General features: G+C 41.6%; 1 protein-coding gene across 1 annotated transcript in view; it reads left to right on the forward strand.

Moving 5' to 3' along the window:
- The window catches only part of gmds (GDP-mannose 4,6-dehydratase), a 165,747-nt gene that overhangs the window by 42,921 nt on the left and 104,920 nt on the right, over positions 1-17,906 (forward strand). Inside the window, exons 5-6 of the mRNA XM_030433532.1 lie at positions 8,323-8,515; positions 9,560-9,664. Coding sequence (XP_030289392.1) covers positions 8,323-8,515; positions 9,560-9,664 — 298 coding nt within the window. The remainder of the gene's footprint in view (positions 1-8,322; positions 8,516-9,559; positions 9,665-17,906) is intronic.

Raw genomic sequence — 17,906 nt, forward strand, 5'->3', positions numbered from 1 at the left:
CATAGCTGCAACAACCTCTGCACTAACCGCGTAGAACACACCTGTAATTAGACACAAAAAAATACAGATCGAGATATGAATGTAATGATGAATGAACATCAGTCGGGGGAGGGGGATTAGTGGGTGGATGCATGTCATGCCATGTACAGATCCCCGATTTGAAAAATTTGCTTTGTTGCCCTTGAATTTGCCATAACGATTAAGGCACCTCCGTTTATGTTTTTCAATCCTATCTTTTAAGCGCTCTTTAAGTGGATCAACATTTCAGCGTCAACCTATCCTTGTGTGACTCTGTCTGCCCTTCAGTGAACAGCCACAATGAAAGAAACACCTGAATAAATGAGGGAGAAAATCGGTTTTGAAAGCACGCTGGTACATTTTAGTCTGTGTTTCAAAGGTGGTTGCCAAGAAACACAAAGTCATTTCAATGATAATTTTCATCCCATAGACAAGCTGAGCTTTGACGGGACTTAACCTGTCGTCTCACTGGATGAGCATGAACACATCTTGTCACTTCAATAATTTTTTTCTCAATAGGAGATCTGACATCAGTTCTTTGTCATTAACAATAAAACTGCGTACTTGCTTTCAACTCTTTTGGTTTCTCTTTCATGTCTGTACCTCTTAACGATATCAATGCAAATAAAATACATTTAGCATATTCAGCCTTTGCATTTATATTACCCTTACAATAACATTATTGAAACAAACAAAAGGTGTATCCTGTTCAATAAGAATGCTAATATAATCAAGTTACCCTCACAGACTGTCTTTTAACACTTCGTCTTTTTTTATTTATCATAACCACATTCTTTCCCCAACTAGTCAGCAATGGTTTAAGTCACCTAACCTAACCCTGCTTTCATCATAATCTATTTTCCATGATGTTTTGTAATCATCTTTTTTTTTTTACAAATTATCCAATACTGATTATTGTCAGGTGACAGGTATTGACATACTGTAGAATGTACATGGTGCAAAAAATGGACTTACACAGGGTTCTGTTTTTGAGTGTCTAAACTTGAGTGAATAAACACATCACATAAGACTGCCTTAAACACGAGGAAAAAGAAAAGTTATGTAATTTAAACACAACAAGCATTCATGCTCAGCATGCAAACATTTAACCTATCATATGGCGCATGGGCCAAACATTCACTCCATCTGGACAGTGAGAAGCCCTGTGACCTCAGCTAGCTGTCCAGTGTCAATTTGGTGCTAACTTCAAGGTTTAGTAGAACGATGGCTACGGAAGGAAAGAAGGGCTAATATCATTAAAAATCAACAATGTTATTGTGCTCTGCAGATTTCCGTGACATCGTGTCAGCCTAGTGTCTGTATAGGTGGTTATGTTCACGTGTGCATTTGCGATGACAGGTTTGTACGTACACATTCTGCAAGGGCTGACATTTTGGGGTTCACACTTGCAGGAATGGTTTGGACAATCCGAGTGTTTGCATAAGAAATATTTAATCAAGCCGAGCCATACGTCTTCAAAGAGAAATTTCAAGTCAGCACACCGGTCTGTCGGTCCTTTCTATTCAAAGTGTGCAACTTTTTCATTATACCCTATAAACTAATGTCCTTCATTAACACAGCTGTAAAACAACTCATAAAAACCATAAAAAACTATGTAAACCTGTTATGCTATTCTATAAACAGACGATCTATTAAAAAACTAACTATTTGGATCTCCTTCCGTCCTTCAGATGCACCCTTTAATTAAAGCTCTGGCAGGCTTGTATTGCGTCTGCTTTTGACTGTATCTATATTTAATCTTCAACCTTCAAATGTCACCTGTTGAACACAAAGCACTTTGGTTACAGGGTAATTCTTGTGCGTGTCTTGTATGTTCTTCCTCGAGAATGTCTGACATGCCTGTAATGTTTGGAATAAGTGGCTGTGTCTGGTGAAGTGTGAGACACCTGATAGTCATACCTGTAGTTTACCTGGTGGTGGGAGGCCGAGGAGTGATATTGCTGTCATTGAGATCCACTTTAAGAAGACTTCGTTCCCAGTGCAAAAACAGTTGATCAAAGAGCCAACGCACATTCCAGCTGAATGATGCCATCCATCCACGCCTCTGTCTCGCTCTCTCCGTCACTCACTATGTACACCTCTCCTCCTCCTCTTTGACTTATATTGTGTCTGCGTCTTAGGGAAAGGCAAATTGGCACACTTAAAGGAAAAAATAGCTCTTTGTTTTTATAACAGGTGTGTGTGTTACTACGCAGGCAAGGTTGAGTGACACAATTTCCAACAGGACAGATCTTGAGGCGTAGAGATTCCCCCTCGAGTTTCATCACAACACAGCAACACCCGATGATGGAGATGCTGCTCTGTTTGGAGAGTGGGCTGTTGGCGTGAGCTGTTAGCGTGGCCTGTTAGCGTGGCCTGTTAGCGTGGGCCTGCATACAGCAACAGTAGCTTAGGCTACAGTAGCAAGGTTGTGATAACACAGACGACTGAGGAGTAAAAAATCACGCTGCACTGAAAACTTCAAGTCTTTACTGACATCTGTATTACAAATGTTAATGACTGTCGACTTTCAATCATGTGACGCAGTAATTTATGTTTTTGAAGACATTTGCTTCTGTTGACTGTAGCATACTGTGGCAGCTATGATAATGATAAATAGAGCTGCAGCAATTAATTGATTAATCAAGTAGTAGCCAACTACTTTGATAATCATTTTTTCAGTTTGAGTAATTCTTTAAGATTAGAAATTCAAAATTCTCAGATTCTTAAAAGTGACTTCTTTACTCCTCTGACAGTAAACTTTTATTTGGTTTGGTTTATGGACAAAAAAAGACATTTGAGGACATCATCTCGGATATTTTTTACTATTTTCTGACCAAACGACTAATCAGTTTATCGATGAAAATAATTGACGGATTAGTTGACGATGAAAAGATGAACCCATTCAAGCTTAGACTTTCCTCAGGTATGCTACCTCATCAACGGCAAAAGACTGTGGCTCCAGCTTCCCCAATGTGAAAATTGGCATTTTTTACTGTTTCATATCATTGTAAATTGAATGTTTTTGGGTTTTGGACTGTTGGTCAGATGAAACACATTTGAAGACATCAGACTGGGCTCTGGAAAATTTTCACAACAAATTAGTACCTGATGATGAAATAAGCATGAGATGCAGCCCGCGTCATGAAAATATCTGGTCTGTCATCTTTAGAGAATAGCGTCGTTCATCATCTCTTCAAAAGTTGAGATCTTCTCCTGACAATCAACTTCTTGCGTTTATGTGAATGATTATTTACCTTTTTGTCAAAACATCCAACCTGTTTGCTAGAATAAATGTCGCCATTGTACCACAGATATGTTGAAAGTCTAAGTTTATGTTGCAACTTTGTTTCTTTAGGTCCTTTTTGAATTTATTTTATGTTGTGACAACTTACATGATCTCATGGTCCGGTTGGGTTCAGGCATATAGAACACTTGATTAGGGTTAGGAAAATATCATGTCATTCAACAAATTACTAAAGTAACAGTGCTTTACCTTCTGATTATTGATGCAAAGGAAAGACGCAGTGCAGTAAGCCTTCATGTATGCAAGAGAAAGTGGGGTCCATGTCTTTTACTCCAGGATGCGGATGAGTGACACTGCAGTTGAGTCGATGAAAGCGGAGTAATTGATCTGTCTGGCAGTGTGTGGGTTGCCAGGTCGGGTCCAAACCTTCCTCTCCTGGAGGGATTTCAGCCTGTTTGTCTTTGCCCTGTTAACACACGACTGCTCTAATTTCAGTTGGCCTGTAAAGTGATGAGTAAAGGTGTAATTGACTGTGGTTTCTCTCCACAAAACCCCACCTATCCTCATACACACACTCACATACACACACACATACACATACATACTTTCTCTCCTCCGTCTGTCTCTATTTTCCTTATCTGTCTTTCTTCTCCTTCTCTGTTGTCTCTACCTCCAGGGTGTGTTAGTGATTTCTTTATTTGGGTGTTTGCGGTTGGCAGGAATTTGCCTGAGTTTCAGTGTTTCACTGCGTAGTAACAAGACAGTGACGACTGCAGAGTAGCAGTCCAGCTGCTTTCACTAGCTTCTTTAGTAATTTCTCTGGAATCTCAGGTATGATGATGGTTAACCACAGAGGTCATTAATGTGCTGTATAAAAGTTTTACTGCAGTGATGCCTCTGAACTGAAGTGAGCAGGATAGTGTTGGGTAGGGCTTGTTTTTACATACATATTCAATACATTTACTTCTTGTGTCTTTGTTTCTGAACTTTGAACAATAGAAAACTAGTTCATTATTATTATTATTATTATTATTATTATTATTATTTACTGTAAAATATAGAAAGATTCTGGGTAAAAATTGGGTAAACTAGACCTTTTTTGGGGGGGGGCTGGTAAAAATCAACGATATTCAAAAATATTCAACTATATTCTACATTAAATTACACATTACATTAAAATTGTTCTAAGTAAGCTTTACTTAATGAATCATTATTTAAATCACAAGATAAGGATGATATATATTTTCCATAGAGATTATTCAGGATTAGATATTATTAAAACATGGAAGAAACTTGATATAAAACACACCTTTTCATGAATAATGCAAATGTACATTCTACAGAAGAAAAGGAGCAAAATTGACAAAAGAAATAAAAAGCTTCAAAAGTACTTTGTTTTCTAGTAAGATTTTTAAGAATTAATACCACGATTTTCTGTTAAAACACTTTTATACATACATTTGAATTGATATGATGTGTCGATGCTGTCATTGTAGAATAGATTACAGCATTATCCCTAAAACAAAATTACATTAAAAAGTGTGACCTAGATGATCAGTGCTTACATATTGACTGTTACCAACACATTAATCAACAATCTGACTCATTAGTGTCAATTATGCCAATAAATATTGTTATGTCAAACCAAAACAGTATTTTGTTGAAAATAAATGCCAAACAATGTAAGTATTCATTTTAAATACAGAAAAACAAGCTAATGCTGCAATGATAATACTATGACGCACTGATCTGATCTTTACTCAGTTAATCTTTGATCAAAATTAACATTCAGACATTTTGTTTCTCTGATTTTTGTGAACACACAATAGAACTCCACATTCTTCTCCCACTCTGTATATACAACATAATGCCTTCATTTTATCCTGTATGGAAGGCCATGCAGGTATGCAGAGGGAGGCCACGGCTGAATAAATGCAGCTCATATTTATACATCTGTCAAGACACACACCGACATTCAGGCATTTGACACACACACACACACACTCACACACACACACACACACACACACACACACACACACACACACACACACACACACACACACACACACACATTCCCCAGTCTCAAGCATGCATTTCAACAGTCCTTGTGTGAGCAGGAAAGAAGTGAAACCACTAAATGCGGCATGTATATCCTGCACATTTAGAACCTTTTAAACAGAATCACTTTTTTTCCAGGGTCTGTGGCGGACCCCCAATGCTGACAGAGCCTGGCTGACTTCCTAGAACAGAACAATATCTGCCAGGTCGACCGAGGGGCCCAGCAGCCAACCCCCAGGCGCGCGCGCACACACACACACACACACACACACAGCAGTGTACACAGACGTTTGGCCTTTAAACCGTCAGCGCTCAGGCCCTGCCTTACATAATGACAGAGTATGGAGGCATTAAGGCAATTTGTTTGATTTAAGTTGTCAAGGCGTCCTGGACTCTGCCCCTCTCAGCTGGTTTTGATACCTGGAGTGTGTGTGTGTGTGTGTCGCAGACCCCTTCAGTGTTGGAAAACAAGAGGAATAGAGGGGCTCACGCACAGACAGCAGTACAGAGAAGAGGTATCAGTGAGGGAGGTACTGTAGTAGTATGAAACACAGTTTATAAGGTTCAGACGGCATTTACGGAGCACGCGGAGAAAAGTTTAAGGAAGGAAGAGGTGGGAGAGGGGTGGAGCTCCACAGTGACGGAGGAGAAGTTGATGGTGGACCTGAGAGAGCAGGAATACAGTATGTCTGTGGAGAGGGACACTGTCACTGTTCCCTCCCCTTCACTTAACATGAAGGCAGGTATTGTCTGATTCAGCTTCACCGGTCCTGACCTGAACAACATGTTTCTCGAACAATGCTTGACTTTCAACAAAATCTTTGGTTTTATACATTTGCTTAACTGATATTTTAATATTTGAAATGACCAATCCTACTGTCAGAATTGTTTGTTGTTCTCTGACGTCTCATATTAGACATAGAGTAGGTCAGACCGGAGCTAGATTGACTGACACGGGCTTTAAAGTGAAAAGGGGACTTATTTTTTTGTCTGTTCCTCTCCACATCTGATGTAAACCTCACCGCTTGCATTCTTGGCATTTGATGTTGTGCATACTTGCTCGCTGAAGCTAGCCCGCTAACTTTTGTACCTACTCATCAGCTATGAAAGAGCAAGTGGATTTTCTTTCTTTAGATTTGTTCGCAGCATGTCATTTAAATGATAAATGGCTATCTAAGGGGAAAAAAAATGGATTCATGGAGTAGCCACAGAAGGGAAGTCGTTACCTGGCTAAACTTTACGAACCCTGTTTACATTTGTCAACCATATACATTTCATTCCAAACTAGCATTCCAAACTTTAGAGGAAATATTTACTGTTTCTTTTGTACGATCTTTTTTTATAACCCCAAACGAAACATTTTATGCTTCTACAGGAAATTTTTATAATAATTTTAAGACATTAGCAGTCTAGCTACTTGGAGGTCTCCTTCCTCTGATGGACATCATACAACATATCTTCAGTGAAGATTCAATTTTATTTTCATAGAGGCATTTGTTGAACTGGTTGATTTTGAGGCTTCAGTTTTTGTGATCTTGATTAGTGTCTACAGGCGTCGCCATTACTGACCCCACCTCTGGTTTGCTGTGGAAAACGTCATAATGTTACGTTCAGTACATGTTTGTGTGCAAAGCGTCCCCTCACCTTCTCTTGTAAATGATATAAATGAAAATGCCAGAATGTAAAGTAAAAGCATGAGTGGAGCGTCACAGGTAATTTCACCAAGCCGTGGAGTGTAATTGAACCTGATCGAACCTGCTCCCTGTGTGTGTAAGTGTGTCAGCGCGTGTGTGTTCGTGTGTGTTTGTGTGTGTGTGTGTGTGTGTGTGTGTGCTTGCGTGTATGTGCGTCTATGAGTGTGTGTGGACTTTGAGTGGAATAGAGGCCCAGTGTTCTTCAGTTCCAGCTTTAAATAAGGGGTCTTTATCTGGCTGCTGGTCTGGGAGCACTAAAGGGCCGAAGCGTTTCCTCCGTACAGACGTGGCTCACGCCGCTCGCTCCAGGTGTGGTGACCACTAACCAGCACAGCTTTTAACCGTCACGCCTGATTTGGAGCCTGGGGCCGACTTGGCACTCATACAAGCACACACTCATGCACGCACACATCCATTTCTAATTCAAAGTTAATATCCCCCCAAGTGTTCATTAAGTTCCCTCCCCTCTTGGCCCTCAGCAGTGGAAACGGGCATTGTGGGAGTTGGAGTATAGTTTGAGGTTCGTAGCTTTCTGATTAGCTCAGTTAGACCCCCTAAACAACACATCCCCTATTATACTCTCCATTAGTGTTGCCCCAAACTTCTTTTAGGGAAGATTTTGGTGACTCTAACTGTGTTTCCACCACAGGAAGTTTCCATGGGGAACCAGGGTCTAATTCAAATTTTGGGGACATTATTTTTACCCAGTTTTTTTTTTTTTTTTGTTGTGCTCTGACAGATAGGTTACAGAATAATAGTATACAACAGACCAACCAATGACATTCTTATTGTATGGTCGTACATTTAAATGACAAGCAAAAACAGGCCTTGCCTTTTCATATGCCAGCAGATTAACTTGCCTAATTTTTCGCGGGTGTTTAGGCCACAGTGGAAATGTCTACATCTACAAAAGCAACTTGCTCTGAATGCTGATGTGTTAAATTGCACGGCATGTAAACATTTTAATTTCAGTGGTTGTTTTATATATAACTAAGACCAGGCACATCCTCTGCACAATATGCAGCGATGCAGCTTGTGTGGCAATGCAAAGCCTTGACTGTAGCTGTAATATTTATTTATCTTGTCCTGGGATCTCACCATGTCAAAACTTGAGACTTGACGTTTGCAGCAGCTTTGAATGAGGTTAAAGTCAAGTCTCGATTCCTCATTTCTGTTGATCCAAAACACACTTCCAAATCGCATTTGTCAAGTTAACAGCTGTTTTCTGTCCTCAGTTAAAGACAGAATTTGTGCCTATCAAGGTCTCTTCATGAATTCTTTTCTTCTCTCTCCCTTTCCCAGATCTCCTTCGATTTGGCCGAATACACCGCTAACGTGGATGGAGTTGGAACACTTCGTCTGTTGGACGCCATCAAGACATGTGGTCTGACCAACAGCGTCAAATTCTACCAGGCCTCCACCAGCGAGCTGTACGGCAAAGTTCAGGAGATCCCTCAGAAGGAAACCACGCCATTCTACCCTCGCTCACCTTACGGTAATACACACGTAAAGTCATGTGCTATAGAGTCATGTGGAAACACGCACGCACATAAACAGATTACCTAACATTTTGTACCTTGCACCATTCGTCAAACGACGTGCGTGCGTGCGTGCGTGCGTGCGTGCGTGCGTGCGTGTGCATGAGTAGGTGAATAGGGGGTGCTTCAGTGCTCAGGCAACGTTTGAGCTCTCCATACAACCCGAGGCCAAACGTCTGACTGAAGACTGGAGTGGCTCTTGCTTTAACAAAGACACCTTTATATCCGCGGCACTCAGCACTCACTCTCAGCACACACACACGCACTCACAGACACACACTTACACACACATGCAGGCTGTACACGTGTGTGAGCGATCCGGTTTCATGCTCTGTTGTCTAAATGCTCTCCTCACTGACACTTTCCCCATCTGTCAGCGCTCAATCTGAGGCTGCTGCATGGGAGGCGCATACCATCGTGAGGAGGACTGCTCCTCTATTAATTAGACTTGGGAAGTGGGGAGGCAGGTGTCGCCATGGCGACCTCCCTTAACCTCCAGTGTACCTCCTGACCTGTGGCTTAATCAACGGGCGCCTCCCTTGGCTCGCTCTGGTATTCCCCTCATCACAGGAGAATGGAGGAGGAGGTGGAGGAAGATGGTGAGAGGAAAAGAGTGGAGAACTTTTTGTACGAGCCTGCTTTTGGTCAATCAGCAGGAGTCTGCGGTTCACGTTCCTGACGGTGAAATACGATCTGCCATACCGCTGTGTTCAAATATGACATGTAGTGTAGTTACAACACAGAATCTGCCCCTCTTTTCTGGTCTTTCAGCAGCTTTAAGAGGAGAGGATCCGCTCTTTCTCTGTTTAAAACATCACTTAAATTGAAGATTGAAGTGTGTTAATAGCTGTGTGGGAAGTTTTATTGTTTTGACTGAGTGAATAAAAGCATCTTTTCATGTGGAATGTCTGCATGTGCACAGAGAAACAATCTAAAAAAACGGTTTGGTTTTGTGTAAGTGACATATATGTTTCTGTCACCCTGTTTCCTCTCCATCTCAGGTGCTGCAAAGCTCTACGCCTACTGGATCGTTGTGAACTTTCGAGAGGCCTACAACATGTTTGCTTGCAACGGGATCCTCTTTAACCACGAGAGCCCTAGGAGAGGTGAGCTCACAGCACGACATGCATCCTGCTGCTCCATGTCACCAAGTGGTGGCTGTTTTCTGTGTTAATGTAGAAGTTCGGTTGTTGCAGAATCTGACAAGACTGGAGCTACTTAAAGAACATTTTTGAAAGATGGCTTTAGGGCTGAGCATTAAGAGATCCTGTAACCATATCTCCAAAATATGTAATAGAAGAAAATGTGTCAAACAAGACAGGAAATTAAAATCATTTATTATAGTCGCTAAATCATCAAAACAGCCAACATATTTCGACCTCTTGGTCTTCATCAGGGTTCTAAACACCAAAGGACACAGGTGTGGCCTCACCTAAACCTAGGAGGCAATAACATAACAGGTGAAACAAATGTTGGCTTTTTAATAAACTAAACCACCATAATAAAGCCTTTTTATTGTTTCCTTTATTGTTTGACACATTTTCAATCAATCAAGCGTAGTTTGTAGAAAAACTTTCACACAAGAAAGTTCAACAAATTGCATCCAAACAACACAATCATCGCACACACAGGCAGCAATACAAAGAACAGGAACTTGGGATCTGATGAAGTGCTATCTTGAGTAAAATGCTTGAATGAACAAAACTATTTTTAATAAAAAACATACATTAAATGCTGTAAGAAATAATATACGTACAGTAGGGTCAAAAAGCTTGAAAAAAATCATGGACCTATATTCAGTGTGCGTGGATTGCGACCTTGTTTTTGATTACAAAGGTTTTCTTAGTTAAATTTTTTCTGTGTGCAGTTCAGAGTTAGAAGCATTTTATTACTATTTTTAATGTAACACGACTTTATAATTCCTCTTACAAATACAAAAACAGCTAAAGTTCAATTTAAACAATATACATTTTTGTGGCCAAAAATCTGCCAATAAGTCGTCAGTTATGAAATACTCTTCTGAGGCTGGATTTTATTTATAAATACAGTATGTAAACACGGACTGCATAATGACTACAATAATCCTCAGATGGTACCAATGGCAAAGTCCATCAACATGGATTTTGATTATAAATTATATTTTTGTTGGTATTAATTGTATAATTGCAATATTACCCGAGAGGGTGTGCTTTAACATCATTTGAGCACGACAGTGATGCGGTCAGGACCGAGGCGCTTGCGTGCTTAAATACAACTTTTCCAGGAACATTTTCCATGTAAAAGTTCAAATGTATGTCACTCAAACCTAGCAATCAACATAATAATTTTGCATTGTTCCCTGGCAACAATGATCTTATGACACTAACACTTATTACTACTAAATGTAAATGATTCCCAAAACTGATGTTTTTTATTAGATGGCCTCTTAATTAACTAGTTTGTCAATTGTGAATGACTGTATGTCATACGTCACTGTTGTGAGATTAAAATGGCCTTGTGAAAATCTTGACATCACTTGGCCTGAGCAACAGGCTGAACCCACAATAAAGCGGTGAAACAGAAGGTACACTATTGTTGGGTTGTGTAAAAGGATTCAATTACATGCCCTATATAAAGTCACATTCATTCACCGGTGGAACGAGGGTTCCCATAACTACTTGACACGTACTCACACACATTCTGACGCATAGTGAGTGGGTTGTGGTCACATTTTTAATATGTGCTCTGAGCCCCGAGGGTCGCAGGCGCTGGTTTAACCCGATTTACACGCCACCGCGACCCAAAATGAATACCACATGACTGCAGCTCCAGCACTGTGCCCAGGTCAGCAGCTCAGGTGTTTATGATTTATCCCCTAATGAAGGCCCTGGCCACGACCCCAGCCAAGGTCAGGGGTCAGCCAATAAACCCTAATGGGTTACCGCAGATAGATAGGTGTGGGAACTGGTGTAGTTTAGAGCCAGTTCAGCAACGATGGTGTGGTGGCCGTTGAGGTCTTGTAACGGGGAATTAGCTGACATAGTCAACCAGGGAATAATGTGTGAGGCAGACAGTCGGGTAAAAACTAGTTGGAAGAGAGGAGGAGTGATGGAGATCAGTCAACAGAATTTGTCAGTCAATGTATCCAAAAAGGAAATATTTTGATTAACTGTTATCTTATATCCCATCCTTAACAATATTCTGGTTACCTGTCCTCAAAAGAACCTCAAAATTGTAAAAAGTATAGTACATGAGTAAATGTACCTGGTGTCAAAATGTAAAATAACTAGTGATGGAGTACAACAAACATTTTCATATTTACTGCAAATCAATATTTGTTTGAAATACTGGTTATTTTTCTCCTTGATTACTAGTTATCGGTATCAGTATGGTATTGGTCAATGCATAGTACAGGCATCAACACTTGTTGCGACATAATTATTTTAATAACTTTTCAGTAAAATTCAAAATTGTGGCACAAAATTGATCATGCCCACTAATTGAAAAAAATAAATAAATGAATAAATAAATTTGAATCCAAAATTGTCATAATTATTGCAATAATTATTAAAAAAAAAATTTTTACTTTAAATATTGTGCATAACTAATAAATAATCAGTTGGTCTTTGGGTTTTGGCTTTGAAAGCTTTTCACTTTTTTCTGAGATCTGTATAGACTTTGCTAATTAGTTAAGAGAAAATATTCCATAATGTTATTGAACATGAAAATAATCATTAATGTCACATAAACAACCCATGAATTGAAATCAGAGATGCTTGTGTCCTTCTCTACGCATGCACATGATGACCTTATAAGGGCAAATCTTGCTGTCCGCTCAATAACACATCCTCAGTCTTTTGGTCCTTGGTCAGCTCTTTCTCATCTCCCTCTCTGACTCTGTTTCTATCTTTTCCAGTCTTGCCACAGGCACACTCCGCTTCTCTTTCTTTCTCTCTCTTGCTGCATTCCCAGTCTTTCTGCTCATTTCTCCACAGTCAGCATTTCTGCAGCAGGCCGTTGGGTTTAGTCCTGCCACTTCTATTCTCAGACTTACGGCTGTTGTTGCTCATAAAGCAGGAACGCTGCACTGTGATGTGGCCAGATGTCCCACGGCTGCCTTGCACAACCCAGTGTGGGGCTTGTGTTGGCTGGATTGGCCAGTGTTTACCCAGGCCCCCGGGGCCCGTTGTGACCCGGCCGCTGCCGCACTGAGGGGGCGTTTGGCCGTGTACTCCGTCACCCACAGGAGGGCTTTAGAGGAGGAGTTTGTTCTTTTAGCTGCAAAAAATCCCCGTGGCACATTTTTTTTATAGTTGGAGTGTAAGGCTGTACTGTAAATTACACAGTTGGAGGTAGCTAACTACTGTGCTGACATGTGTTACTGTACAGAGAAAATACTGACTCAAGATGCATGTTTTCATGTAGTATGTACATACTAATTCTAATGTACTAGAGTATGAAATAGATTCATAGTTGTCTGTAAAATACATTTTAAACTAGAATGGCACTAGGTAGAGTGCACACAACTGCCAAATTCCAAACATTTTCCTTTAATAGTCACTATACTGTGGATACCAGTCAACTAAATGATTTCTAATTTCTGTTAATCAAGATCTATGCACTATTCCCTAAAAGACTTGAATGTCTGGACAGGATACGTGTGACCTCCTATTGCATGAGAACAGAATGGCCTTGGAGAATCATATTTTTCTCCCACAAAAAGAAATAATGTAAATGTCTTAAAACAACATCTCACAATGTTAAAAAAAAAGGAGTTAAAGTTGCAATAAATTGGATCTTCTCCAAAAGTTAATGGAGTATATTCTGGGCTGAGACACATCCTCCATCCAACTTTTGTGGAAATCTGTTCAGGGTTTTTGCCATAATCCTTCTGAAAATCCAACCATCGAACAAACAAACTGAAAAGGGAAAACGAAAAACACTCCTGATTTGTATCATTATAAATTTAGAAAGTTTGAGGGGAAAGTTTCTAATTGGGAACACAGTGAGAGATGGGGTTAAAAATAGAGACTCCCCTAAAAATTGTGTTGACTGGTATACTGTGGTAAAAATCAGACTTAAAGTTATAAATTTCCAACAGTAAGAACTGCATCAAAAGACAAAAAAAGTAACTAAGATATATAAAATAAACTGGCTGCTCACATTGATACCTTAGTGATTTCACTAAAACAATAAAATGACGTATGACAGATGTAATGAAACAGGGTTTTCATCACCCTTGTGTTCTCGGGCACACCCTGACCATCCCCGCTTCATCTCTGCTTGTACACACTAATGTCTGCTGCCCCTCCTGTTCTTTGTGCCACTTGTACCTCTGGATAATTAGACACTAATGAGGGAGGAAGTCCATGATGTCAGTTTCAGTGGTACTGAAATTACCACCCCCTTCGCACACACAGGAAAAGATGTCCTTGCCAAAGGTTGCCAGAGGCTGTGAGTGTGTCTCTGTTTGGGAAACAAATAGATGTTTGCCTTTATGAGAGAGTTTTTCCCTGTTACAACAAACTCACTGAGTCTTGCTCTAATGGTGCCTGCTTCAGTGACCTAACACTGGCCAATCATGTTCGTGGTGGAGCAAGGCGTGGTGTGATGTGTCACATAGGACGGTTTGGTGAAGCTTAACACCAGTTTCCCTCACACTCACAAGGAGCTCTGTCTCTCACAGCGTCCAGAATGACTTAATCCTAGAAAGAATGTGCTTCTGGTTTCTCTTACAGTTCTCGTAAACACCTGAACGCTTCACCAATAAACAGCTGATCCCAATTGTTCTGCAGGGAAAAGTCAGAATTGGACAGTCAGGGAGGGAAAATCTCCCGGTGGAAATCCAGCGTGAAGCAAAGCAAACAGAAGCCCGCATCTGCCTGCCGGTTCACACCGCGGCTAGCTCCTTTTTGGTTAGCTTAGCTGTTAGCCATAACAAACAGCCCTCACACTGACTCTGAAGAGGGGGATTAACGTTAGCAGGGGTGCTAAATAGACTCCATATTGCTGTGACATATGAGACAGTGCAGTACTCCACAGTCTCTTGGCTCTTGTGTGATCAGCAGTGAAACCTGTGCAATTAACCAGTTCATATATTTATTTGGTCGTCAGATTCAACAAACACGCGGCACCTCAAAGTACCCCAAGTTCAAATTTTGTGAATAAGAGACAAAACTCAAGTTTAATTTATAATTATTAGCAGGGTGTTGATCTAAGGCTCCACAGTAAATCAGTGCAGTAATGTTTTGTGTGTGTGTATCCACTGCTGCTACTGACCAGCTCCAGTCGTAGGCTGATCCCCTGGTTTATTTGGGGAAGTCCCATCCATCTCTCCACCCTGTGAGCTCTGTGGTTCACGCTTGGCAGTATAGAATAATATACTGTTATGTTAGGAGAGAAGACCAGTTAGCATTTGGGAAGTTAGAATAGCACTGCCAAAGTCAATGCTGCCCCCTCAAATACTCACACATACAGCCGCTGAGCCTCTACATGCCTCAGCTTCATCTTTCTGCTTTTGTTGAGGTTGAGCCCAAAAGGTCAGATCACATGATAGATTTGGAAGAAGATATGTTTTCCATTTATTGGAGAGGTTATTTTCAAAGGAAATCTTCAGATAGGAATGACTCGGTCAAGGGGCGTCAAGGGGATTTTTCAGTATCTCGTAAGGGGGAGCTCGGCAGAGTGGGCACTTTTTGTTTTTTGGTCTTTGGTTTCTCTGGGTGTTGATGGGAACAAGCTGAGTGATAGCAGTCTAAACATCAGCTGAACTGTGGCCAGGTGAAGAGCAGAGTCAGACACCTCAAAACAGAGCTGATGAAAGACTCTTCTTCTTACTCCATGCCTTCCCACCCCCTTGTGTCACGTAGCCATAAATGTGCTTCCATCTGCCTCAGCCTACCTTGGCTTCAGACATGTCACGTGGTTGTTGAGGTTTCTACCTTCACTCATCCCCATTGCCAACCTAAAATCTGTGTTTGTTGTCCTGGGTCACCATGGTAACCAAGATTCTTGCTGACAGACTGCTTGCTTTGAACGGTGCTAATTTCATCGTGAGTTGAGGATACCCTGTCGCCTTCCTCAGTCTTTGCCACGTCTTCTCAGGAGTGCGATCGAACCCAGAAAACATTGCCTCAGTGTCATTTGATTTAGCTGAAGGGAAATACATTGTTGTTTTTGACACTTGGGTGAAACACTTATCATCTAGTATCATCATCTCAGTATCATCTACTCCCCTCTCTTTCTCCATACCCTCCCTTTCTTTCCCCACACCTTTGCACACCCTGTCCTGTCCATCCATTTTGTTGCATCACACCCAATTTTTTTAGGAATTACTTTATTGGGCTTTGTCTTAGCAAGTTTTCAGCCGTCATCCCAGCCCACCTCGCATCACATTTCTTTCTCTCTGCACCTTCCCCGTCAGTTGAGTCAGCCCAAAACGAGGGCAGCAGTCTGTCAGGTGTGAATAGACGCTGTGTTGGCGGAGCTGAGCGCATGACCTCTCTTGGATGTAAGGCAAATATTCTCCCTTCGTCGAGGCTCTTGAGATCAGTCAGAATGTGAATTGTGCAATAACGGCGATGGCAGACACTGACAGGTCTTTGGCCTCGGTGAGAGGATTCCTCCTGCAGTATCACTCAGTATTCCTGCAAGTCAGGTATTTTGTCCATAACTCACAAATATAAAAGAACTTTTTTAGATGAGGACACATTAATTTAGATGTAAACAGGGCTACAAGGTCAACCTAAATCTTGAAACTTGTGGGAGCGAGGGTAGAAATCAGATCTTCCCACAAAGCCTTTCACTCCCCAAGGCCATTGCTCAAAGACGGAGTGGGATTATGGGATTTGAAGTTCTGGTTGAATTCCAAAACAGGTGTGTAAACCCTGTGCTGAGGTAACCTAAGGGTTTCTATTACAACTGTGGCAATCAAAATGAAGTCTTGGCAATTTTTTTTCTTTAGAACGTGGCCAGTTCAGACAAGCTCAGGACAGATGTGACTCAAGTGTGAAATATCTGGAAAACACATGAATGGGTGGTTTTTGTTCAACTTTGTTTAGAAAAATAGCTGATTTACTGTCCTATTTTTGGAATGTGGCTCATTAAAAGAGTCTGGGTTTCCAAGTCATTCCATGCTTTTATTGAGAAAAAGGAGAACTTAGTAACGTCCTGCAAATCATCTTGGAACAGACTGGTGATGAAAAACATACCCCAGGTCTAAAGTTGGAAAGCCGACTTGGCTGAGGAATGGAGTGGATGTTCTACCTGTAACTGTGACATTAAAGATCAGCTTGACAAATGTTCTACATGATGCAAGATTTGAATTTACTCTGCTCTTCAGTTTTTCCAGAGTTAATTTGCCGTTCGGCTGAGCTGTGACCACACATTATGACTTCAAAACAAATGTTACAGACGAGTGATGTGAAAATCGGGCTGCGGTTGAATCTCAGTTAGTAAATGCACATAAATACACAGTAATATAAATGAGTGTTAGTCACACATCTTGAGGTCTGAGTGTGTAAGGTCTGGGCCGTCACACAGTTTGAAGACAGACTTCATAAGTCACCTTTCTTTAGCAGCGTGCTTCTAACAACAGAATCTGTTGAGTAACCAGGGGCGGCCATGCCAAAATCCCCCTCAAACCCACAGACCCCTCCCTGACTCCCCCACACCCGAGCCCCCAGCTGACAGCTCCCGTCCCCATCCTGTCTGGGCCCACATGGCCTGGCTCTGGATGGGAGACATCTCTGCACATTGCTCCTCGCCCTCATCCTCCTCCTCCTCCTCCTCCTCCTCCTCCTCCTCTTTCTCTCTCGATGCTTTAGCCCAGCTGTGCCAACGAAGCCCGTGTGTTACGTTTTTCCTGTCGCTTCTCTGGCCAAAAAATGAAAAGGAATGATGGAAAAAAAGAAAAAGAAACGGTTAAGTGAGAATGAGAGAGAGAGAGAGAGCGAGAGAGCGAGAGAGAGAGAAAGAGATTGAGTGTCCGTTTCTGGCATGGTTTTTGCTGTCTGCTCAGTTTTCACGGCCCGTGGTTTTATTAGACTTTCCGCCGGGCCGCGGGCAAGGTTAAACGGCCACCGCTGCCCCGTTTGGGCTTGAAACCTCCTGTTAGCCCCCCTGGCTCCCCTCGCCTGCCTCCACCCCCTCCTCCTGGCTGTCCTGCGGTGCCGCTGCCAGTAAAGGAAACACATTAACACCCGGGCCAGTAACAGAGCAGGCTTTGTCCACAGCCAGGCAAGCCGGTCCGTTAGGCCCACGCTCTGGTCCACACCGCACCAATTAGAGCAGGCAGGGAGCAGAGCCACTCCAAACAGAGGTGTGAGCTTTACAAGGAGACTACAGGTGTGCTCAGGGGGAAATAATGGA

Source organism: Sparus aurata, chromosome 11 (genome assembly GCF_900880675.1).
Source record: "Sparus aurata chromosome 11, fSpaAur1.1, whole genome shotgun sequence".
Lineage (NCBI taxonomy): Eukaryota > Metazoa > Chordata > Actinopteri > Spariformes > Sparidae > Sparus > Sparus aurata.